The 25907-nt window shown below is 41.6% G+C and overlaps 1 protein-coding gene across 1 annotated transcript in view; it reads right to left on the bottom strand.

Moving 5' to 3' along the window:
* Positions 1-18347: 18347 nt before the first annotated feature.
* ALCAM (activated leukocyte cell adhesion molecule) overlaps positions 18348-25907 on the bottom strand; it is a 172202-nt gene continuing 164642 nt past the window's right edge. The window contains exons 16-17 of the mRNA XM_056858330.1: positions 20756-20872; positions 18348-19381 (exon numbers count right to left, since the gene is read on the bottom strand). Of these exons, the coding sequence (XP_056714308.1) occupies positions 20785-20872 (88 nt within the window). The 3' untranslated portion in view covers positions 18348-19381; positions 20756-20784. The remainder of the gene's footprint in view (positions 19382-20755; positions 20873-25907) is intronic.

Below are 25907 nucleotides of genomic sequence, written 5' to 3'. Positions count from 1 at the left end.
AACCCAATAAATCGGGAAATGAGAGAAGCCACAGAAGCAATAAATGATAATAGTAAAGCAACAGAATGAAGGCAAGCCACCCTGCAAATAGTGAAACTGTGCAGAGGGGGGAAAAACACTTTAGTATAACTGGTAAAATAGATCACGTCTTTAAAATGAAGTAAAACCTGAACAAACCAGTACATAGAGCAGATTCTAACATATACTTAAGACAATGCATTGCAGTTTATAAACTGAATCATTTCTTGAGCGGTTCAGATGGTTAGAAAACTGTACAAAGAGAAATCTAGATTACAATTTCTGCAGAAATTTAAAATCAGCTGCCAGGGGTGTTGAATTCATTTGTTACGAGGGCTGGGTGTGACATAAATGTCACTTGGTCAAGCCGGGCCATACAATGTAATGTCAGATACCAGAGATACAAACTTTATAGAAGACACAGGCAAAGCCAATTAATGATATCATTTTCACTGTATTTTTCCTTAAAATACAAACATGCTTAACACAGTAACACTCTTGCAGTATTTTCTTTTATTTAACAGTCGTTGATCATTGACACCTCGGGATGGGGGAGGTGGCCACTTCGACTGGCCAGCCCACAGCGGCTTGCTAGCCCAGATTGGGAGCAAGGGGATGGCTGCCCCGGCCGGCTCGTAGGCTGGATAAGAGCTCTGAAGGGGCTGCATCCCCTCCCCCCCCCCAGGCCTTATGTATGACACCCATGAGCTAGGCTGAAGATTGCTTTTTGATACCTATGTTCTGAGAATCAAATACATATATCTGGTAAGTGTCCTTGGAAGATACAAGGATCAGGAGTTCCTCAATCACTTTTTATGGTACAGTAGTTTATTAGCTCATTCCAGATAACAACCTCTTTGTTTTAATACAAAACAATAGTTTTTATCGTTTTTATCACCAGAATTTTCAGATTGCCTTTTCCCCTGGGTTGACTATTGGATTGACCAGGTGGCGATTCGGATGCACATGAACACATGAAGCTGCCTTATACTGAATCAGACCCTTGATCCATCAAAGTCAGTATTGTTTACTCTGACCAGCATCGGCTCTCCAGGGTCTCAAGCAGAGGTCTTTCACATCACCTACTTGCTTAGTCCCTTTAACTGGAGATGCCAGGGATTGAACCTGGGACCTTCTGCATGCCAAGCAGATGCTCTCCCACTGAGCCACAGCCCCTCCCCGTCTGTAGGACCACTACTTTGCACATACCTAGGGTAGAATACAGCCAGTATGCTTTCAGGAATAAGTGAGTTTTGACTCACAAAATCTTATACCTTGGAAAACTTCATTGGTCTTTAAGGTGCTATTGGATGTAAATTGTGCTGCAGTCATGTGATCCATGTCACTGAGACACTGATTTCTGCATGATACCACTAGTAGTATAGTCTGTTTTATGTATCCACTGCGTGCACAGCCTTCATATATGATGATTAGCATGTGGAGTAGGTGGCAGCACAGTTGTACCAGTCAGATTTCAAAGAAATTCAGTTTAATCCAGAAGACTTTCAAGTGGTTTTGTGATATAAAAAGGAGCTTCATAAAGTGGTCCAAATTAAAACATTTATAAATTGTTGTCCGATTGAAGCCTATTGATAAATTCTCCAGGCTTGCTTTCAAGGACAGCATTTGCTCTCTGGTTTTCTGCTTGATTTCTGAAAACTCTTCCTCCATCCTTTGTTTTCAGAAGTTTTATACTTAGGCCCAACTTTTATTGGTGGCAAGATTTTTAAGGCCCTGATGAATCCAAAACCAGCCTTGCCATAGAGCCCCAACTCTATGAATCTGTTTGAGAAATCCTACTTAAATTTCTTATTAGAGTAAGCTGGAATTGCATGCTCACCATCATCATCCAAACCATTTCATGCATCTATGACGTAGGCCCAGACTAATAAAAGCTATGGCCACTTTTAAGATATAACCATTGTTCAGGCTAACATTTAATTATGTTAACACTGAATTATATATTTCAAAGTGAAGCTATGAATCTTTTTGTGCATTTGAAAATGTTGGCAGGTTTTGTACTTTCTGTGAATAGCTATAGAAAAGGACATATTGACATTTGGACTGAGTAGCTCTCCTAGTTAGTTGAAATTCTTGCTTTCAGTTCTGGTAGTCAATACGTAATATGTCTAGGGTAACAATGATAGAGAAGAAAGGACAGATGGAACAAAAACCCTGGTTCACCTAAAATATTGATTTCAGCCCACATCTTCTCATTAGCTTCAGCTAGACATCTTGTCCCACATCTCACATTATAAATTAAATCCACTGACCTAGGAGGAATGCTAGAGTTCTGTGAATTCTCCCATTATGACAGCCAGTGAAATGTTGAATCGAAAGATGAAACCCTTGACAACTTCCTTATTTTCTCACTGCTATGTGCAGGAAGGGCTTGGCAGGTCTTCACCTAGTCATTGTGTTTTGTGTTGAAGAACTGGCCTTGCCTTTTGGGATGTCTTGTTTACTTGAAGTTTTCACCATTTATCATTGTCTGAAATGTTGCTTGTTCCTTCTGCACTTAATAAGGTCTTTTCTCAGCCAATGTTCAAGGCTTTTTTTAGAATGCTTGTAATGGTGCATGTTGGTGCAGGGATTGTAAAGAAACAGAAGTCTAAAGGTCTCAGCTCAGCCCATTCCTGAGGAGGGGGTAGATCCATGGAGGCCAAGCCAGGAGCGGCACTGCCATACCGCCTCCTCAGATGCTTCCTGGCTGCCACAGAGAGAAAAGAAAACTTTTTTTAAAAAATAGAAAAAAATGGGAAATGCTCCATTGCAAACAGCGAGGTTGTGCCACCGAAAAAGGTGGTGCAGCCACACTGCAGCTCATGGGGGCGTTCCTGGGGCAACAGGGGTTAGGAAGCTGACTATCATCAGCTCTGCCTCTTGGAACATCCTGGGAACGCCCCCTGAAACCAGTGCGGCCTGCCACTTCCAGGATTTAGGTCCCTGTGCAGTAGTGGAGGCCCGTGCCACTTGGGGGCATCCAGGCGCCAGCATGTGTGCCACCCAGGACGGCATAAGTGCCCATTATCCCAGGTTAAACAGGCACATCGCTGCGGGGTCATGCCAGCTCCTATGGAGCTTCGCCTCTAGGGCTGTCAAAAAAAAAATTTCGGTACAGTTCGGATTCAGCCGAATTTGGCCCTTGTGGGTTCGGTACGTGCCGAAGTCCGAACTCCCCCACTTCGGATCCGTTCAATTCGGCGGGAATTCAAAGTTCGGGAAAAAAAATCGGCCGAATAAAGCCATTAAAAACACAATCACGCCTTTCCGCGGCTCTGGGGGGGCATTTTTGGGCTTAGAGGTCCCAAACTTTCAGCACAGCTTCAAAGGACATATATTGAAAGACTTCCCAAGTTTTGTAAAGATTGGGTCAGGGGGGGCTGAGATATGGGCCCTGAAAGGGGTCCCCCCCCACCCTTAATGTGTATCTCTCAGCAGTGCTTCCAGCCCCGACAAACAGCTGATGAGAGCAAGGGCGGGGCAGGTGCTAAGAACTTTGCAAAGCAACACAACTGAAAAGCAACACCTTTGCAAACATGCAAAGGGCGGGGCAGGTGTGAAGAATTTTGCAAAACAATACAACTGCAAAGCAACACAAGCACGCAATGCAACACCTTTGCAACAGTGCAAGCAACACCTGACACCTGGGAGTTTGCATACCATGGAAAGGGACAGAGGCAGCTAGCTATGCATAATGAGCAGGAGGGGGTGCAATTTCTCCTTTTGCATTGGACTTGGGACCAGGCAGATGCATTCTTTAAGTCACCATTTGAAAACCAGTTTTGAGCAAGCATCAAAATAACCTAACAATCTATAGATCGTCCACTGCTTCAGTTCTTACGAAAACTCCTAAATGCCCCTCGATGTGTTGCTGGCGTTACTCTTCGTTCCGAGTTTGGCCAAATGTCACTTGAAGCTAGGGCGTGGTTGGCCACCTTTAAACTCCACCTTAAACTGTGCTTTAGCACTGAGGGGTTCCTAGCTTCTCTGAAGCATGACCCTTTCAAATCCTCATGGCAAAAAATCTTAGTTGAGAAACTGGCGTTGCTGGGCTTCTCGCAGGATATGATATCAGATCTTGGGAAAACTGAAGCTTTTGCCAAAATTAAAAAGCGCATTAAAGAGCTCGATTATAACAGCACTACTTTTCGTGCTCGTCGCGTCTGTTCATCCCAGTTCTTCGGAATACCCCCTCCACGTGGTCTGCCTGCCTATACATATTATCTGACAACTCCTCGTCTCTGTAGAGCTTTTTGCTTGGCTAGATTGAATGCTAATCCTTCTATGGTAATGCAGGGCAGAATTCTGAATATACCATACTCAGACAGGATCTGCCCTTGCTCTTCTGGCTCTATTGACACATTAGCCCATGCCCTTTTGGAATGTCGCTTTTACGAGGAACTTCGATCGCACTATATTTCCCCCCTTTTAATATACAAATCCAATGCCTCTGTGACTGACATAATGCCTTTTTTACTAAGCGACAGGGACCCCAAGGCTACATTGTCAGTGGCAAGATTTGTTTCAGTCCTTATATCCCTCCAACACTAGATATATGCTGCTCAAGATCAATTGATCAAGGAGCTTCTAAGGGATAAAAGGAAAGGAAAGGAAAATAACCTAACTGATCTTATGAATGAGGAAAAACCTGAATAAAAAGGAAGCCCCCCCTCAAACCAGGGAGAGAGAGACTGGAGGGGGAACACACACCCCAGGCAGAACCGGCAAAAGCCCCCTTTGGCTTCCCCACCCACCCACAGAAACTGCTCCCTCCCCACACACACACACACAGACTCTGCTTTCCCCCCCACACACAGAGAGAAAAGAAAAATTATAGATTAAAGCCCCCAAAGGGGTCTTACTGTGGCTGTCTTCTGTTCCAGCAGGAGGGGCTGGGAGGCTGGGTAATCCAATATGATTCCATTTGTATCCAATATAAGATCCATATGTATGCATCTCTCGAGGGTGATCCATTCATCCCAATAGGGAAAAGGGGAAAGCCCATATCTCGGGGGGCCCTGACCCAATGTTTACAAAACTTGGGTGGTCTCTTAAAAAGCCTTGACTGAAGCTCCGCTGAAAGTTTGGGGTCGGCACACCCCAAAATGCGCCCCTTGCAGCCACGGAAAGAGAAAAGGGGGGAGCCGATATTTCAGCCCCCACTGAACCCATCTTTACAAAACTTGGGTGGTCTCTTAAGAGGGATTCTCTGAAGCTATGATAAAAGTTTGGGGGCTGCACCCCCAAAAAAGCACCCCCTGCAGCCACGAAAATGGAAAAGGGGGGAGAGGAAAAAGGGGTGGAGCCCATATCTCGGGACCCCCTGACCCAATGTTTACAAAACTTGGGGGGTATCTTAAGAAGCCTTGTCTGATGCTCCGCTGAAAGTTTGGGGTCGGCACACCCAAAAATGCGCCCCCTGCAGCCACGGAAAGAAAAAAGGGGAGCCCATATCTCGGGACCCCCTGACCCAATGTTTACAAAACTTGGGTGGTCTCTTAAGAAAACTTGTTTGAATATCCCCTGAAAGTTTGGGGTCTGTACCCCAAAAAATGCGCCCCCTGCAGCCACGGAAAAGAGCGAATGTGCACAAGCACCCCCTCACACACACATGAGGATTTCCCTCTCTCTATCTCTTTCCCCAGCCGGCCGCACATCAGCTGATTCCTCCAGTACTCAATCCTGACTGATTGGCCAGAAGAAGACCCAGCTTGGCCACCGATTGGCCGGGGGAGGAGAATGCTGCTTACTGAAGGTTATGCTGCTTACTGACGGCTCCGAATTGGCTGAATTTATTCGCAAACTCCCGAACTCGCTGAATTCGGCCCCCCCCCCGGTGTCCCGCTAGTTTTGAGTTCGGTTCCTCCCGAACTAAAAACCGCCGAATCAAGGGAAATTCGGCTGATTTTCAGTTCGGGCCGAACCGAATTGACAGCCTTATTCGCCTCCCTCCCTCAGGAATGCACTCTAAGAATCCGCAATTTTTATTATTTTTTCAAAGAAAAAATACAACAGCAAGAAATAAATATAAACACCTTACTTAACAAAATGACAGCTTTTTCACTACAGGTTTCCAAATTGTCTCAGTTTGCTGCAGTTCTTTACCATTCCTTAAATCAGTCAATTTTACCAGTTGATTACACTCCATTTTTATGCCCATTTGTGACCATTAGTCCTGTTTCACGCTTCCGGTGTCTCACAAGCACAATTCTAGCTGCTGTGATAAGATGTAGCACCATGGAGAGCAAGGATTTAGGAACATTTGGTACACAATTGAGCAACAGGCCTCAACTAATAGAGAAGAACTTAATCCAAAACTAGTATGAGGACCCTGTCCCCTCCTTCAGCCAACACCCCTTGGATAGTAGGGTTCCCCATTTATTTTGGAATTAGTTGTTTTGATAGGTATTCCTTTTGACACCTAAATGCTAGGGGATCTGAAACTTGGAGAATCTCATAAAGGAACCTGGGTTCAGCCATGACACTGGAAATTTCCAGGAATTAAGAGGAAGAGTGTTGCTGCAAGGTAAGCAGAACAAGTGCCATCTCCCCCAGCTCAGTGGTATATCATTCTCAATAACAAAAGACTTTTGGACACTGGAGACATCCCTTGACATCCTGTCTGCCTATCCCAAGGATGTTGCTATTTCATTAACCATCTCCTGGTTTCTTTTTTCCATTTTTTACTAAACCGAGAAGGACGCCCAAGTCATTAATTTGCCCTCCATCCTGTTTCAGGATCTATCTTACCTCACCCAGACTTTTGTGTCCATGCAGCTCTGGCCCACTTCAACCTAATTCAAGCATGTTAATCATATTACCTCTCCCATGTTGCTCTTTGTGCCCATGCAGATTTGGCTCACAATAACCTAATGAAGATATTTTTCCCTCCGAAGTTTGACAGCATTTAGCTTCAAACCAGCAAATGAGATTTAAATGTTTTATCTTGACCCAATCCAAAGACAGAATGGTCAAACCCCACTACTCTGGGAATCTTCTGTCCATGAATGAAGGACACCTTGGCCCAGCAAATGGCTCCTCACATCTCCGATCCAGATCTCTGCTGGTCAGAATGCTAGTTTCCTTCTGAGAACACCTGCTGCACTTTGAAAGGTTTTCCTCTTTGCTTTGCTGGCTCCTCACTTTGTTCCTTGGACTTCAGCTGCATCTACCCCTAAACTTCTCCTGGCTTCAAGTCCCAGATTTAAAGTTGTATGTCCCTTCCCTGAAACTGTCCAATTTTCTTCCTTATACCTTCTATAAATGAATCCTCAGTTCTCAGGTGCCTAGTGTAGGCTCTTTACATTTTTATTCTTTTATTTTGTATACAATAAAGTTTGTTTGTTTTTACAATTACTCTCTCACTCCCTTTGTACATAATTTTATTTTGCAGTACCTCTACCGAGATCCTCCCTGGTATATATAGGCTACTAGGTCTCATGTTATTCCTTTCTGGAACACTTTTAAAGCCAATTTCCCCTTCTCTGGATTCAGTTTGGGTAACACTCGCTTTCCAGGATCCATTTGGCCAGCAAACTCAGGACCACTGTCTGCAAAAACCTTGCCAATAGTTTGTTGCTTGCCAACAAGTCCACCATATGTGGTGAAAGTCTGATCTTGATGATTTATAATACCAACATTTATCCAGTAAATTACCATAAATTTAGGACATTTTTGGGCGCATTCCAGAGGGGGAGGCTGAATTGGCTTAGGAGGAGGCGTGACCATTACGCCGGCATCTGTGCCACTTGCACCATGCAAACTGGCAGGGATGCCGGCATAGTGCCACTAACGCCCACCCACCCCTTGATCATGGCGGCAGCACGACTGTCAGATGCCGGTGTGGTCTCTGGCCGGCATTCTCCCCCCTGCACTGACGTTCCAGGGGGTGGAGCTGCCTAAAGGCAGCTTCCAATCCCCTTTTGCCCAGGAGCGCCTCCCAGGATGGCAGTGGTCCTGCGCCACCTTTTGAATTGACCCAAGCCCGTTCTCCCCTATGTGGGGGGAAAAGCCTTTTTTCCCTTTTTGATTTTGGAAAAAAAGGCTCCCCCCCCCCATCTCCGCGGCGACCAGGAAGCCTCTGAGGAGGTTTCTCAGCTGTGCCATCTTGGCCACTGTGGTTCGTGCCCTCCCCCCAGGAATGCACTGTTAGTGGTGAAAGATAACACTGATGTAACTGTGACAGATAAGGGGTTCAACTGCAGCAAGAGCTGACAGACCAAGAGTGGGCAGAGTTAAAGAGCTGACACTCTGAGCTCCGAGAGACAGAAACGCATTCAAAGCTTGGGACCCAGCCTGGATAGGAGGCTGTGAAAAGATTCGAAGCTTGGGACCAGCCAGAGGAGGCTGTGATAGATTGGAAGCTTGCTAGCGAGACCGAGCGGAAGCCAGACTGCACTCTGTGGACCTGAGGGGTTCTATTAAAGCCGAAGCTATTGACCCACACAACCTGTGGTGGTGACAGGAGTGAGAATTGGGTTAAAGAGGGCCCATTCCCAGGTCACAAAGGGGAATTAGTCTCTGAGATAGAGCTATTTCGGTAGCAGGGAGGTGTGGAGGATTACAGCCACTAAGGTGGGGTAGTCAGAGAGAGAGAGCTAGGCTGGGGACAGGGTCTAAATAATAGTTCTGAGGGATAGAACTAAGCTTGAAACGGAAATCTGAGTAAGCTTGAAACTAAGAACGAAAGGAACTTGAGTGAAGAAAACATCTAAGCTATTTCTCTGAAGTAATCTTGCGTACATAAATCTGACTCTGAGTTTTCCCTCCAATTTCTGCCTTTTCTTGAAAACCAATCTCGGTGGGTTCTGTTCAAAAAAAAATTCCCTGTTTTGTCTGTTTAAGTTAAAAAGCCTCTTGTCTCCTATTTCTCACTCAGGTAAATACTGGTGTGGGACTGGAGGAGAAGGAAAATAATCTCCTCACAAATACACTCAGACCAACGCTTTTCCCAAAGCATATACGGCCGGGCTGAGAGAGTGGGATATTGAAGTGGTTGAAAGGGGGGGTGCGTCATAGTAACATTTTAAGGAATCTGTGAATTGAAAGCCTAATGTGCCTCCAAATTTCATTAGAGATGATCGAACCCAAATCCCTTTCCCATTTTATTTGAAATTTTTGTTTATTTGCCAGTTCCATATTTTTGCCAATACGTGTCAATGTTCTCCCATGATGATTTTTTTCTAGTTCTGAACACTTTTTTAAATTTAAACCCTCACATAATTGTCTTTCTACAAAAAAATTTACTTGCAGATATTCGGATAGGTTAAGCTTTCAATTACTTTGATAGGCAACTGTCCCAAAGTTGATCATTGTATTGTTTCTGATTAAGATTTCGTAAGTATCAAGGTTACAACATTTCAATTTTTATCTAATTTCTTCACCACAGAGAGCATTGGAGAAATGCTGGGAATAAGGGCCATGAGCACAGAATGCTTTAAAAGAGGATTAGACGGATTCATAGATGTTAGTATATTATGGCTACTAGTAGGGATTTCAGCTTCAAAAATAGCTTTAGTTCCATATTGAAAAGTCAGGATGTGGTCATTAAATATCAAGAGCATTGTTGCTATTTCAGAAAGTCATGTCTGGGGGAAAACATTGTAATTAATAACAGAACTGGGGGAACATTATTCTCATTCCCTTTCTGAAAAGTAATTAAAACAATTATTTTTGAAATGCCTTCTCCTACCAGAGCCAGCAGAAGGAGGGAGGGAGGGGAAGCATGCCATGCCCCCTAGCTGGAACCATGGTTCATTCACCTTATGTCAAGTCTTGAGTTTTTGGTGCCAGACTTACCACACATTTCAGGCCCTTTTTGTTGGTTTCTTGATGTGTGCGCGCTGTTTGGGGTTTTCATCAGCTTTTTGCATGCTTGTCTTTTGCTAACTGTTTTATGCTGTCACCTGCTTACAACTGGCCGCATTAAAAAACATTTGTTTTACTAGCAGTAGAGTCTTCTGTCAGAGTAAAGAGTCTTTCTCCAACAGACTAAGGGCACTTTCACACAGCCCGAATAATGCACTTTCAATCCACTTTCAATGCACTTTGAAGGTGGATTTTTCCGGTGTGAACTGGCAAAATCCACTTGCAAATGATCGTTAAGGTGCACTGAAAGTGGATTGGAAGTGCATAATTTGGGCTGTGTGAAAGTGCAGTAAGAGATTTCCTCTGGCTTGAACCCTGCTTGCATTAGAGGAAGCATCACCATTAGCAGAATGGGAACCTCAGATCTAATCCTGTGTATAGAGTACTTTATTTGATGCTGATGATTCCATCTGGTGGTGGTTCTTAATGGTTTTTGTTAGTATTGTGATTTTAATTCTTTTTCTAATTTTGTATTAGGGGTTATTTTTAACTTTTTAACTGTAAGACACCTTAACAACCAGATATTGGCTGACAGGATGATATATCAACAGTTAAAATGATTAAATAAAATTAGCAACCTTAGATTTTAGATGCCAAGGTGGGCATAATACAGTGTATGACTTCTACTAGAATGGTTAGTATCAGGGAATTACACACAAATGTACTCCCTTAAGAAAGGGGGCTGTTGAGTTGCAACCAACTCATGGTGACCCCATGAAGTTCCATCTCATCGTGTTTTCAAGGGAAGAGATAAGCCGAAATGGCTTGTCATTGCCTTCCTATGCATAGCAGCCCCTGTCTTCTTTGGTGGTCTCCCATCCAAGAACCGACCTGGTTTAGCGGCTGAGCTCTGATGAGATTGGTCTCGTCTGGACTATCCCTGAATTGTGTTGTGGAGGCATCACTTGTAAATCACAGACTGGCAACTCTGAAACCAAAACAAAGAGGACTCTTCTACACCTTAAAGATTAGAGGTGTTATTGAATTATAGTTTTAAATTAACGTATGACTCATATTCTTAACCCATGAGAGTTGATAGGCAGTTTTCAGTATCTTTAAAAATAATACATACTGAATAAAAACAATAAAATTGATGAAATACAATAATGTAGCATATCAAAAGTAGCCATAAATTCAAATAGCCTGCCATTAAAATTATATCAGCCACATCATTCAACATTTGAAAAACAAAACCAAAAAAAGTAACATCCATGAGATCAAACATCCTGCCCAGATTGGGGGAAGGGAAGGGGGAAGCAACCAAATACCTTGGCAAATGGAAGGTTTTAACTAGCACCTAATCGTATCCTAGACACCCGAAATACCTGTGGGGAAAGGGATTCTGTAGATGGAATGCCACTTCGGAAAAGCTTCCTTAGCAGCTACCTATCTTTCTTGATAGGGAGGGGACATATAGAGGAGGGCCTATTCATAGCTGCTAGGTAGGAATGAGTGAAAGAAGATGGACCCCCTTAAGTATTCTTGTCCAAGACCATTTAGGAACTTGAAGTGAATGGGCAATTAGTAAAGCTATGTCATCACAGGCAGAATTAGGTCTCTACTGAACATGCACATTACCAGCTTTGCATCTGATGAAGTGAGCCCTAGTGCCCAAAAGCATATTCTACATTAAGCCTGTTGGTCTTGAAGGTTCCACAAGAGTCCTTTTTTTGTTTTTACCACAACAGACTAACTCTTTTCTCATTTGCATAGCCTCCCTCTCTCAGGCATGTTTATATGCCCCAAGTCTCTGAGCCCCCATGACCAATAACTCTCGAAAGAATAAAAGATTTCCCATACTATCAGTTCTTTTGAGTTATTTTCTATTCTGTCAGTTTTAAATGTAATCTCATGCTCTTTGGCTTGTGATTATTTTTGTGCTATTGATCCACTGTGGGCATGAAGCCCTGGCAGCCAATTTTCTTTCAGTATTCTCCAGTGAATGTGATTAATTTTGGTTGTGCTGTTCAGTCTCTGTGTTACTTTAATGCCATTATGCCTGCCAGTCAGTTGCTACCTCCCCAGTCCAGCTTTTCCCCCTTGTGCCTCTGTAATTGGGAGCTTTTATCTGTGTGCATTTGCACATACAAGAACATAGAGTGCTCTCACATCAAATTTAATTGCCTTTTCTAATCACACTTTTTTTTGGGGGGGGAGTCCTAAATTCCCCAATTAATAGTCATTGACCATTAGACTCAAAACAAAACAAATTAATGATCAATTTAGAGTAAGACAGATGATCAAGGAACAGAAGGAGGGACAGCGAAGATAAATGATGAAACATTTCCCAAATATATGAGCCCTGTGGAAGAGAGATTTATAGGCCTCTCAAGGTAGGATGGAGGAAATTTAATGATGGGCAAGAGGTGCTGCTAGTGAGGAGAAGTGCCCTTTTAGCTGTCTCTTTTCATCCTGGAAAAGGGAAGCAAGTGAGCTGCTGATAAATTTTCACACAGGTTGATCAAACAGAAAATGGACTTAAATGGACTATCAGCCAGCCCTGCCTATTTTTTTTTAACAGTTAAAAAGCAAACAAAAATAATGAAGAGTTAAAGACATGGGCTTTATAAAAAAAAAAAAACAGGCACATGCTTGGAAGTTGGCTGTACTTCATCATTTAACAGATGAAAACAGATGCCTGTGTATAGCCCTTCTAGCTAGGCTGGAGTACGGCCCATGTGCTTGGATATCAATGGAGTAGATTTGATTTCCTCCCATCTGATTTATACCGACTAGCATCCTGTGAATCACATGAATAATGGCATTGAAATTGCTATGTAAAATGGGGGATGTGTCAGAAGGTCCAAGTGTCAGAAGGTTTTTCATACTAATTGCAAGGGGAGGAATAAACAATGTGTTGTCTTTGCCTTTCATTTTTGGAATGCTTTGTTGTAACGGGAGGCTCATTTGACCATAAGGCGGCTTTCTAATCAGAATGCATGTTGATTTGGAGTGATGAATCCTCAAAGCCTTCAAACCTATGGAGAGTGTTGCAGCTGATAGAATGAGTGTATAATATGTTGTTTGCCAAGCTAGCTATCATGCCATATTTGAAGATGGATTTGTTTACAGTAAAGCTTGATCTGCAATTTTAAAATGAAAAGCGCATCTCTTCTGTTCCTTGGGGAAGGAAGAAGAGAATGGTAATTTGAATCCTAATTTAGAATCTTGTCCCTGTTGTCAGTGAAATGCCGAGTGAGCGTGTACATGCCGTCCCTTTATTGACTTCAGAGCACTATTTCTTTAATATACAAATTGCTAGCATGATTTGATGCTCAAGTGGACTGAATTTGCTAAATCATTCGAGATCAAATTATTTACTAATAGCTGACACTATGGCTCATGAGCTTTAAAAGAGTTATATATTTCTCTCTCTCTCTTAGAAATGTGATTGAGTTACGACAACAATGAATTTTGTCATTACAGGGTGAAATTATTTGAACACAGATTTTTGCATTCCTGAGTCATTACAACAGTATGGTATCTAGTGTGCCGTACTGGGCATACTAAAATGCTTTGTGACTAAGCAATTAGCTACTTACAATGGAACATTAAACACACACAATAGGAATGAAAGCTAGCACTCTTATAAAATTCTTAAGTTAAGGGTTTTCTCATCTTCTTGATGAAAATTTGGGTTTAACTCAATAAAAATGATTTTTTTTTACAGATAATTAGTGTCTTGCTTACTAAATCCTGTTTATATAATTGTAACCTATTGCAACGTGGAAAGATTTACTCTTTCACTCAGGGATATCTTCAGCTGCTGAATATAATGACCTTCTATAAAGTTCTACAAATATATATGCAGTTTAAAGCCAGACACTAGAGGGTTTTAACTAGAATGAATTCTGTCAGGATGAATCGTTTTTGACTCCAGCTCCGACTTCATTTTCCAGTAGGTGGCTACAGGATAGTCTATCAGACCTTGACTGGATAGTGTGGCACTGCCAGAAATGATTCTAGGGTGTCTGTTGCAAGATTATGCTCCTTTGTTGCTCATGTCTCTCCTTTGCCCCTCTCCCTTAAAAAAACCCCAGAACTTACAACTAGGTTCTGAGCTTGTTTGGGGTTTTTCTTGCAACAACCTTTGCATGATTCACCCAGAATTAAATATCTTTGTATATCCAAATCCACATGGAACATTTGAGCCCATGAGGTCTTTAGAACTTTCGCTGAGGGACCCAATTCACTTGTCAAAGGGATTATGAAGATGTAAGAAATCATGTATTTAATTGTGAACTGGGCCATAGAGTGTGGATCAACAAGTGTGCAAACTGCAAAGAGAGCTAGGGACAGATAGGGGAGATTTCTCTACAAACCTGAAGGGAATCCCAAATTTGCAATAAAATCTGAAATAAAAAGGGGGGATTAAAACTCCCCCAAATAATAGAAATTTTAAGAAAAGAATGCCCACTGAGCTGTTACCACTTTGAAGGTTGGGTGGCAACCTTAACTACATTGGTTCTTGTAGGTTATCTGGGCTGTGTGACCGTGGTCTTGGTATTTTCTTTCCTGACGTTTCGCCAGCAGCTGTGGCAGGCACCTTCAGAGGAGTAACACTGAAGGACAGTGTCTCTCAGTGTCAAGTGTGTAGGAAGAGGAATATATAGTCAGAAAGGGGTTGGGTTTGAGCTGAATCATTGTCCTGCAAAAAGTATCAAAGGTAATGTGCTAATCATTGTCCTGTAAGTATCAAGATAATGTGGTATGTTAATATGGAACTATTGTATCCTGAAGAGATCTGTTAATGTGTGAAATCCAAAGCTAATCCGCATGGCTATTGTGGACTGTAGTCTTTATTAGTCTGGAGGTTTTCAGGACTCCTCTGAAGATGCCTGCCACAGCTGCTGGCGAAATGTCAGGAAAGAAAATACCAAGACCACGGTCACACAGCCCAGATAACCTACAAGAACCAATGAACTCTGACCGTGAAAGCCTTCGACAATATTCTTAACTACATTGTTGAGCCTTCGTAGCCTTTGTTTCTTTAAAACAGGAATGGACTTGAGACCCTTTCTGGGGTTTTGGCTTTCATCTCCCTCCCTCTCCTGTCCCCTGATGGAGGTGGACTTGCCAGTTTCAGACCTGGCAGTGAAAGTCTCACTACCCTCACCATTTGGCCTGTCCCACCCCAGTGATGGCCACTGCACAGGCTAGGAGTTCCAGCCCAGCAGGGGGCACCAGTTTAGAGTTGCCAGCCCAGTGCCTACTACTACTGGCAAAAAGTTGTTGTTTTGGGGGGGGGACGACATAGGGCATCTCCCTTTTATGATGATGTCACTTCTAGGAATGATCATGCCAAGAGGGGGAAGAAAAGAAAGCTGAAGACAAGGGAGCCCATAAAGGTAGGTAGGTTGGCTGGTAGGTGAGAAGAGAAAGGAATCAGGAAAAGGGGTGATTCTATGGAAGCTGCCAAGTAAGTGAAAGAGAAAATAGTGGGGGGTTGAGGATAAATTTCCCAAAAACAATTCACACTGTTAACAGATCCAGGAAGTGTTCTATGAAGCCTTTAAATGCTACAGCCTACTTACCTAACCTGATGCTGGGTAAGAGAGACAACTTTTAGGGTTGGCTGTAGTCTGCTGCACACACCGCTAATGATCACAGAGCAGACAAGGATGGCAGCTAGTATGTCACTATTATTTGTACTCTCTGTTTTTATCCTTTAGAGGTTACTTCCTCTTAATTTGGAAGAATCTGGGCATGATCATTCCTTGTTAAGAACAGTAAAATCAATTGACACTACCAACTAAAACTCAATCAGATCTTTTGTAGAACTGACATTTACTGTGCATTGTATTTTGTCAACAAGATACAGTAGCTGTGATGAATCTAATTTGTGAAGACACTAGCACTAGAATTGCTTCTAGCGTTAGTCATTTTGTCACTTGAAGACAGTGGATTTCACTAGGGCTAGATTCAGCTAATAGATTACTGGAATACTACTGAAATTTTGTTCATCATGTACAAGCCATAAGGGGACCAGATTTGCGGTGGTGGGCAGTATCTTACCCAATGTGCGAGAATGGTCTGAAGAAACCACGATGCCCAATTGGTAGCTCAGAAGTGGCTGCTTCTGCACACGAAAACTAAAATGCGCCGAAATAGTTCTGTCATGACAGAACAGCCGTATCAAGCTCTTCTGATTGCATTTTAAAATAATTAACCAAGACAAACTTGCCCTATGATAACTTCACAAAATAAAGGCGGATGTAGTTTGTTTTTATATTTTCTCTTATTTATTTATTTTTTACACAAACGGTATCCTAACTTTCAGGCATATGGAAGTCAAATAGAGCTTACCCAGAAGGGAGAATATGTACAGAACCCTGGCAATTTTTTGGACAGCCTGAAATCATTACAGTTAGTGATTCTAAGCACACTTACTAGGAAGTACTGGAAATCAGTTAATTGTAGTAAAAGCTAGGCCCGTGGTTTCTTAATGGCAAATGCTGACGGAGCAGCAATGCTACTCTGAGTGTTAGTGGCCCTTTTCACAAGGTACAGCGAATGCATGAACAACCAGTGTACAACATGCACCTAATTTTTCTTCATGAGTGTGTAAAATAATTATCATGTTACATTCAACACATGCACAGTTGAACTTGTGACTGAAAGTACACATTTTTCCTGGTACTGGTTACCGGCTTTATTTGTAAAGTAAGTGCATGTTTTGGCTTTACTACAAACAGATGTGCACATATGCAAGCAGGATGTACATGCATTCACTGTGACATGTGAATAGGGCTACTAATAGGGTTGTCAGGTCCCTCTTTGCCACCGGTGGAGGCTTTTGGGGCAGAGCCTGAGGAGGGCAGGATTTGGGGAGGGAAGGGACTTCAATGCCATACAGTCCAATTGCCTAAGTGGCCATTTTCTCCAGGTGAGTTGATCACTATCGGCTGGAGATCCGTTGTAATAGCGGGAGATCTCCAGCTAGTACTGGGAGGTGGCAACCCTAGCTACTATGTGTGGTGGTGGTGGGCAGCTGTCTTAGCAACAGACCTCTTCACTTTTACCCACTATTCTCAGTCTATTTTATACATCAGGTGATACAAACAATTAGCTGTGAAACATTATGAGATAAAGCATGTATGCAGTATTTCATATTTCTGTACGTTTTGAGTGTGTGGATTTCTCTCTCTGACCAGTGAATGGCATAAAGGTGGTCCATCTCCTAACCAAAGTTTTATATTTGTGTGATCATAATATTCCATCATTACCACTGAGATGGTTCTCGCTCTGTGCCTATGCAAGTGTTTTCTTGAACTGAAATGTCAGACAGGAATGTGAAAACATACTTCACTTTTATTGTCTTTCAGGCATGAATGACAACAATGAATTGGTACGGTTGATTCCTGGAACGTGTTTGATGTGAACTCTGCACAGTGAAGAATACACCCCCAAGAATTACACTGGATGGTCAGAAGAACCTCAGAAGGTGAAAGTGCTGTTCCTTTCTCATGATACTGGATGCAGTAATTAAGACCTTTCATTTTTGGTCTCCAATCTTGTTTCAAGTCTGGTAAGCTGTGTGACGCGTTCTTTAGCAGACCATAGGGTTCACTTTCTCAACAGGAGTACATTTCTACATCTCATATAATTCAAAAACATGTCATTTGCCCTGTAAATCCTTTTCTATTCTCAAACCAGTTGAATTTTCTCTTATAGCAGTGATATCTTCATACCAAAAAAGAAGTTATATATAATCTTTTTTGTGTGTGTTCACATTTTATTTTGGAAAACAGGTGCTTAAAAAATTTAATTTTTTTTAAAAAAAAAACAAAATTCCAAAAAAAAAAAAAAAAAGGAATAAGGAAAAAGGAAAAGGGGGAAAAAAACAGTAATTACAAAGATATCATAAATGGCTTAGCCATGCAAAACAAATGACTTTGGTTTTATCCCCTTTTAACTTTGGTTTAAACATTGACCAAGATTAATTTTTTGTTCCCTTGCCAAATAAAGCCTTAACAAATCCTGAAAGGATTTTAACAGGATTCTTCCATAAAATGTTATACAGAGCTGAATTTATAGGACATTTCATGTACTTAATCCATGCCAATACACTACAGGAAGCTTTTATTTAAAACATCAGTCACTACTGCCCAGACATTTTACATTTTACAAATTTACATGAAACAGTGTTTTTTTTTTCCTAAATGGCAAATACGTCTCCTAATTTCCATATCAATTTTCCCTTCTACTAATCTCCCTGCAATCTATAAAACATTCTGTTTTCCTGGCTCGTAAATCTGTAAACGGAAACCTGATACATACTCCTAGTAACTTCCTGCTGTGATCAAAATTATCTATTACATTCTCCCAGATGCTAACGGAGGAAACATCGCTAAATACTGTTGTCTAGTTGCCCTGATCAAGCCAAAGGTTTCTTTTTATGCTAGCTTTCTAAAAAAATTCTCAAGCATAAAACAGGTCTATAAAGTTACAATCTTGAATGTAACTAAAGATACATAGATTTAATTTCATTGTTACAATTTCATGTACTTTTTGATAAATTATGTACCAGTTAAAAACACTAAAATTATCTCAAGGTGCCATATATGTAGTGTAGTTAACAAAAACACACACACAAAAAATATATATTCTATTTTGTGGAAAAATGCAGCTTTGATATGATTACTTAAAAAAAAATCCAATTCTGACTGATTTTCTTCTTTGAAATTAAGATTTTTTTAAGGCAGTGGATAACCAAACATTTGAGAACTAATTCATAATTCCAGTCATTCACACTATATATTATGGAATTGCAAGAAAAATTAGTTTTTTCAGAATGCTATCAATAAAAAGATTTTCCTGTCTAAAAAAAGACTTATTAGTAGACATTTGCATACGTAACAACATGAATTTCGCTTAACAACCAACTCTCCTTTTGGAAATTATGTACATGTTCATTATAGTTGATTAATTTCTCATTATTTTATAAACTATGTAGGGGTTTTTTAAAATCGGATTTATTTCCCCCTTTTTCTTAATGGTAGTTGAAAAACAGAGAGAGAAGTGTCTCATTTTCCCATAAGGCAATCTTATAAATTAGATACTTGCTGTGCAAAGTAGGAACTTTACTGATAGCAATCAGAATTAGAAATGTACCTCTTTAAAGGGTGTGAAAACCAACAGAAATAAAAACATTACACTATACATCAGATTACCAGCGACTCCCAGAACAAAGCCTTACAGTGTATAAAAATAGCTACGTAAAAAATTTACATAAAGGCAAACCAAAAGAAATTTTCAGTGCAGACATTTACAAAAAAAATATATATTCAAACAGAACACAACTTTGTGACCTATTATCACGGCTGCTGCCAAAATTAGTTTGCTTTTTTTTTTGTAAGCTTGAGATAACTGTAAATTTCTTTGAAAACTTGGTAGAATGGTCTTTAATACTTGAACCATGAATAGCTGTCACATCTTTGTATATATCTTAAATACAATCCATGTTCATGCTTCAGTTGGTCTAAGTTTATTCCTGAAAATATGAAAAATAAGGTCAATGTCAAAATGGGAATGTAAATTCTTCTATATACCATTCCATACTAGTAAGCAAGACAATGGCTCCAGCAGTAGTTATAAAAATTTTCAGAAGGTAGAATCTTTTGAGTCCAATATTAGAGATTGTATATAAAGGTAGGACATCCAGCCTTCAAAAATAAATGCATGAATCCAGAAGGGAAGACTTTCCCCTCCAACACCCCCCATTATAGTGACTTTTATTGTGACTGGTGTTTTAATGTTGGTAGTATTTTTGCACTTTTTGGAATCCACTTCATACATAGCAGATTTTAGGATATAATGTTTTATAAGAAATAAAATACAGAAGGGATGCACAACCACTGCTCCAGTCTTTCTTCATAGGAAAGGTGCGCCAACTCCTTGATTCATTTGTTGTTGTAACAGAAATGAAAGGGGATAACAAAGGTGAACATCACACATTGCTACTTCTCCTTGCCACTTGCTTTAATTTTGTATTGTTGATGGACGTTGCAAGCCGGACGTGGCAACATGGCTATGGCAACAGTACCCAGACAGGCAGAAATGGAGGGAAGTGGTCAGGAGGCATGGCCACGTTTCCGATGAATTTATGGTGTTGAGCCTTGGTCCACCATGGGAATGTAGTGCTCAGGGTTCCTCCCCAGCCAATGGCCGGGGTCAGAGCGACTCACAAAATATTACAACATAATACAATAGAATAAAACATTTAAAACCACAATTGAAACAGCCCTATAAAATCCCTAAATCATACAAAAAGTCAGATGGTGCCCCCTAAATTGTAATATAGAGTTACAACAGGGCAAACAGATGGCAAGCTCCCACAAGGGAGTAAAAGGGGGAAATTGGCAGCGGAGGGTTGGGGAAGCTAGCATTTTATAGACAGAAACGGTAGCTGGCCTCAACCATAAGCCTGGCAGAATAGCTCTGTCTTGCAGGCCCTGCAGAACTCTTTAAGGTCCCACAGGGCCCTGTTCTCACTGGAGAGATTATTCCATCAGGCAAGGCCCAGGGCCAAAAAAGCCCCGGCCCTGGTCGAGGACAGGTGGACACTCTTTGGACTGGGGACCACCAAAAGATTAGTATTTAATGTTCGAAGAGTCCTCTGAGGCACATACCAGGAGAGGCAGTCCCGCAGATACCAAGGTCCCAGACCTTCAGTTATCAAGCTTGGCCAGCGGTAGCAGTTGGCACCAGCACAGTAAATGCAGATGTGCGTGCATTTTGGCGCCGGGTAGGAGGCAACGCCGCTGGGTTAACCCTCCTAAGCCCGGAGCAGGCATTCTTTTCAGGAATGCGCTGTCACTCTACTGAAAGGACAGAAATAATGCATTACAGAATTCTTGTCACCTACCTGGACTGATGATTGACTCATTCTGTGTCTCAAGCTTCTGACTTGTGATTGTTTTCTTCTAACTTTTTATTTTCCTCTAGATTTCCAAGATCTTTATCTACATGTTTTGATGCAGTCCTACAATGGAAACAGCACAAATATGATATCCTGCCTTGCTATCCAGCCATAAGGATCAATGCACAATATTTTATCTTCTACAATGTTTGGGATTCTTATAAGTCAGTTAACATCATGAGACTAAGGCTACCACTGGCAAATCATAAACCTTATTGATAATGAATGTTGCAATAGTATTGGGTATTGGTTCTTGTAGGTTATCCGGGCTGTGTAACCGTGGTCTTGGAATTTTCTTTCCTGACGTTTCGCCAGCAACTGTGGCAGGCATCTTCAGAGTAGTAACACTGAAGGACAGTGTCTCTCAGTGTCAAGGGTGTAGGAAGAGTAATATATAGTCAGAAAGGGGTTGGGTTTGAGCTGAGTATTGTCCTGCAAAAGTATTGTCCTGTAAGTATCAAGATAATGTGCTAATGAGGGTATGGTATGTTAATATGGAACCATTGTATCCTGAAGTGATCTGTTAATGTGTGTAATCCAAAACTAATCTGTATGGCTATTGTTGAATGTTGTCTTTGTCTGGAGGTTTTTCAGGGCAGGATTACACACATTAACAGATCACTTCAGGATACAATGGTTCCATATTAACATACCATACCCTCATTAGCACATTATCTTGATACTTACAGGACAATACTTTTGCAGGACAATACTCAGCTCAAACCCAACCCCTTTCTGACTATATATTACTCTTCCTACACCCTTGACACTGAGAGACACTGTCCTTCAGTGTTACTACTCTGAAGATGCCTGCCACAGTTGCTGGCGAAACGTCAGGAAAGAAAATTCCAAGACCACGGTTACACAGCCCGGATAACCTACAAGAACCAATGAACTCTGACCGTGAAAGCCTTCGACAGTATTGGGTATGTTCTTAGTTAGAAGAAGTCTGAAATTAATATGGCCCTCACTTGTAAATAATCAAGTTATATTGTCAATAGTAATTTGTGTTTCCTTATACAAGTTCACCAGCTAGATTTTTCTCCATGCACACTTGAAAAGATTAAGACATTTTATCAACATGTCAATCCCTTCTGTGAAATTGCCTTTTTTTGAAGACTATACCACTCAGTTTCAGATACTGATAATTTAGAAAGCACTATTTTAAACAAGATACATAAACAACCCTTTTTGGACCCCAGCTGAGCTGCATATGAAATACACTGGTTTCTATTAACATAAAACAAAAATCTCAGTCCATTCAGGAAGCTTCATCCATATAGGGGCTGTTGTACCCATGTAAATGTTGCCTGAAATTATTTTTCACATTCTAGTTTCCTTCTTTCTTACACTTAGAGCTGTTTACCACAGTCCTATCTAGTCCTGACTTGTGCATGTCTCATAAACACCAGTGTCTAGGAATGGCCTGAAATTAAATCGAAAGAGTTTTCGGGTAAATCATAGGAAGAACTTCCAGACAGTTGTAGCGGTTCCTCAGTGGAACAGTCTTCCTCGGGAGGTGGTGGGATCTCCTTCTTTGGAGGTTTTTAAGCAGAGGCTAGACGGTCATCAGACAGCAGGGCTGATTCTGTGAACTTAGGCAGATCATGAGAGGAGGGCAGGAAGGCATGAGTCAATGTTTGGCTGTCGTGGCCCTTTCTTACATGCCCAGGGTAATGCTGATCGCCACTTTGGGGTCAGCAAGGAATTTTCCTCCAGGCCAGATTGGCCAGGGAAGATTTTTTGCCTTCCTTTGGGCAGAGAGCCGAGGTCACTGGGGGAGGTTGTTGTGAATTTCCTGCATTGGAGAGGGGGTTGGACTAGATGACCATTATGTACCCTCCAGCTCTGTGATTCTATGTTCAAGCACAGTGAACAGAAAGGGAGGGGTGACTCATTTAAAGCATAAGTTTAATTTTATATAAAGGTAGGTACTAACTGAGTGAAGGAATATTATAGCTGAACACAATACCACATTAGTTTTCATTGCATGTTGAAGTAGTGTCCCCAGTTTGTCAGGATGTATTAGTGGGATAACTTTTAAAACCCAGGCTTAAAAATGTAAATGTGCAAATCCATACAAAATGATACAAATAAAACCCCTTGTGTCAAGAGAGAGCTTTTCCTGTTCCTGCCAAAAAAGAGTAGGGTCTCTGGTGACAAGGTTACATCTTGGCTTAACATGGGCGACAGGGAACAAGTGGCTAACTGCTTTTCAACTGCATACTGCAGCAAAGAAAAGATTGTTGGGGATCATGCACAGGCATGCTCGAAAAAATTCTGAGGCTCGTTGGCATTCTGATTTCTGTTGCCAATTTGCATCTGCTGCTGTGTGATTTCTCCAGCAGTCCTGAGTCAGGGCAGAAGGAGAAGTGTTCCTTTTCCTGCAGACATTTTATAGTGGCAAAAGGTATCAATTGCCTTTTTTGAAGGCTATCCCATTTCTGAGCTGATTCTGTGTCTGTGCAGTGCTACCATCATATGCAAAGGAGGATTCTTAAAATGAGAGGGCAGGTTTGCTTTCCCAAGTTGCTTAGTCGGGGCATTTGGAAATGCAAGCATGATGGCAGAGTGTTTGTGTTGTTCTTTGTCACATACAGCACAAAAGTGAACAACAAAAACTGTTATCAGAAGGCGGTGGGGGGGGGAAATCTGATTTTGGCAACATAGAGGGGGTAGAAAGAGCATGGATTAATTTCAGACAACTGAAATAAGATTTCAGCCTCCTGTATGTATGTATGCATTCTACTGTGTTCTTAGCACACCTCTTACAAAATTAACGGTTTGCACTAGCTACTGAATGACTGTTTAGGCCCAGGCATAAGAAATAAGCTAGTTAGATACTCAAGCCAGTTGGGGGGGGGGGTTTGTCTGTTTGTTTGTTTTACATTAATGTATGATAATTCATATCAAATAACCCATGATCAAGATGGGCATCCCAAGGTTCACCCTGGCGATGTGCCACCATTTAAAAAAGTGAGTTCCCTGCTGCCCTCCTGCACCATTTATCCAACCTGAAAAGGCACCATGTGTGTCTCTGTGCACGGATGTGAGTCTGAAAATAATGTCTCTGGTGGCATTTTGGGTTGGGCAAATGGCACAGTTGGGAGGCAGGATCCCCCCCCCCCACTCTGCAGTGGTCCCAACCAGAATCGGGGGCTCACTCTGCAGTTTAAAGGAGTTCACCCACTAAGCTGTGGCAGGGTGGGAATTCAGATCTGGGTCTCACTTTTTCTATCTAGTCAAGCTCTCTAACCACTACACCGCATAGTCTTCCACGAGGTAAAACTAACAAGAGTCTTATGGCATCTTAAAGGCTGACAAAATTGTATTCTAACATAAGCCATAAGACTAACTCATTTTTGCTGCAACAGACTAACACAGCCATTCGTCCAAAATTGTCAGCAGTAATTGTCAGCAGTAATGGGGTACAATCTTCTAGGATTTCTAATTCCTTTTTTCCCAGTAAAAACTGGGAAAGAGCCAGATGATGTTGATATAATGATGCGGGTGTGCAGCACCTAGACCGCCCAGCTTTTATCAAGTAAATGGTATATTTAACTAAGGGCAAAAACGCATAGTCGCTTTAGCCTCCTTTATTCCGTTTTAGCCAGGATTCAGCCAGGATCGAATGCATGCGTTTTTGCCGAACGTGCGTTTGATCCTGGCTGAAACAGGGAATAAAGGAGGCTAAAGCGACCATGCGTTTTCGCCCTAACAGACTTGATACTTGTGGATTATATATTACAAGAAGAAGAGTTGTTTTTTATACCCTGCTTTTCTCCACCATGAGGAGTCTCAAAGGGGCTTCCCTCCCTCTCCCCACAACAGGCACCTTGTGAGGTGGGTGGGGCTGAGAGAGTTTTGAGAGAACTGTGACTGGCTTAACTTCACCCAGCAGACTTCATGTCAAGGAATAGGGAATCAAACCCGCTTCTCTAGATTAGAGTCTGCCCCTCTTAGCCACACCACCACACTGGCTTTCTGTTAGAAAGTACAGAGCCCACATCACTGTTGTGATTCGATTTCCATTATACTGACTAACTTTTCCCCCCTTAAATTATATCTTTTCATCACTTCCATGGACCTTTTGTGTGTGTGTAGAATTCATGTGTATATACTCAATGTTTTTGACTACACTGTATGCATTACTCCTATGTTTAGGTTCTGCTACTGGAGGTTTAATTCTAAATGTCATTGTTTTGTCATCCCCAATAACAAGCATGTAACTGGTTAAAATTATATCAAAGGAACTCCTGAAATGAAAGCCTGAGGTAATGAATGGCTATGAGGCTTCAATAAAAATGCAGAAAATTGGAGTTGCATAACATGAAATGGAGGGAACAAAACAAATGAAAGTACAGTTGACTTTCAGCTTTGATATACTCTTTTATAAATAAAATATTAATATATGTATTAATACTAAAAGTGATGGCCAATTAAAAACAAGAAATTTATTCAGAACAGAACTGAAAATGTCATTTGAGAGGCAAACATCCCCTCAGAAATATCAGTGGGTAATGCCTCCTTGTTTTCTTAGAGAGAATCCGAGCAAGACTACTTGGAAATGACAACAAAGGAAAGAAATGGTGACATAACCCAACACAATAAATGTAGTAAGTTTGCAGCTCTCTCTACATTCAGAAAACAAACTCTGTCTCCTCTCTCTAATGTTGGCAGATCAATCAGGATATCATACACATGACTTAAAAATGAGTTGTTATAATGAAATATAAGTAAAATGCCAGAGATAAGACTGAAGCATGTCATGGGTTTTCAGGATGTTAGCTCTTTTTGTGACAACATAGTTCTGGGAACAGCTTGCTCAATATTATTTGTATCTTGTAGCTAGGGCTGCCAGCTCTGAGTTGGGAAATACCTGGGGATTTTGGGGGTGGAGCCTCTCCAAGGCAGAGTTTGAGCAAGGTGGGGACTTCAGCATAGTATAATGCTACAGAGTCCACCTTCCCAAGCATCCATTTTCTCCAAGTGAACTGATCTCTGTTGGCCAGAGATCAGTTGTAATCCCAGGAGATCTCCAGCCACCACCAAGAGGTTGGCAACCCTACTTGTAACCCTGTGGAAATTTGCAGCAATC

The sequence above is a fragment of the Euleptes europaea genome, chromosome 12, assembly GCF_029931775.1.
Source record: "Euleptes europaea isolate rEulEur1 chromosome 12, rEulEur1.hap1, whole genome shotgun sequence".
NCBI classification, from domain to species: Eukaryota; Metazoa; Chordata; class Lepidosauria; order Squamata; family Sphaerodactylidae; genus Euleptes; species Euleptes europaea.
This window is presented reverse-complemented; position numbering and strand designations above follow the sequence as displayed.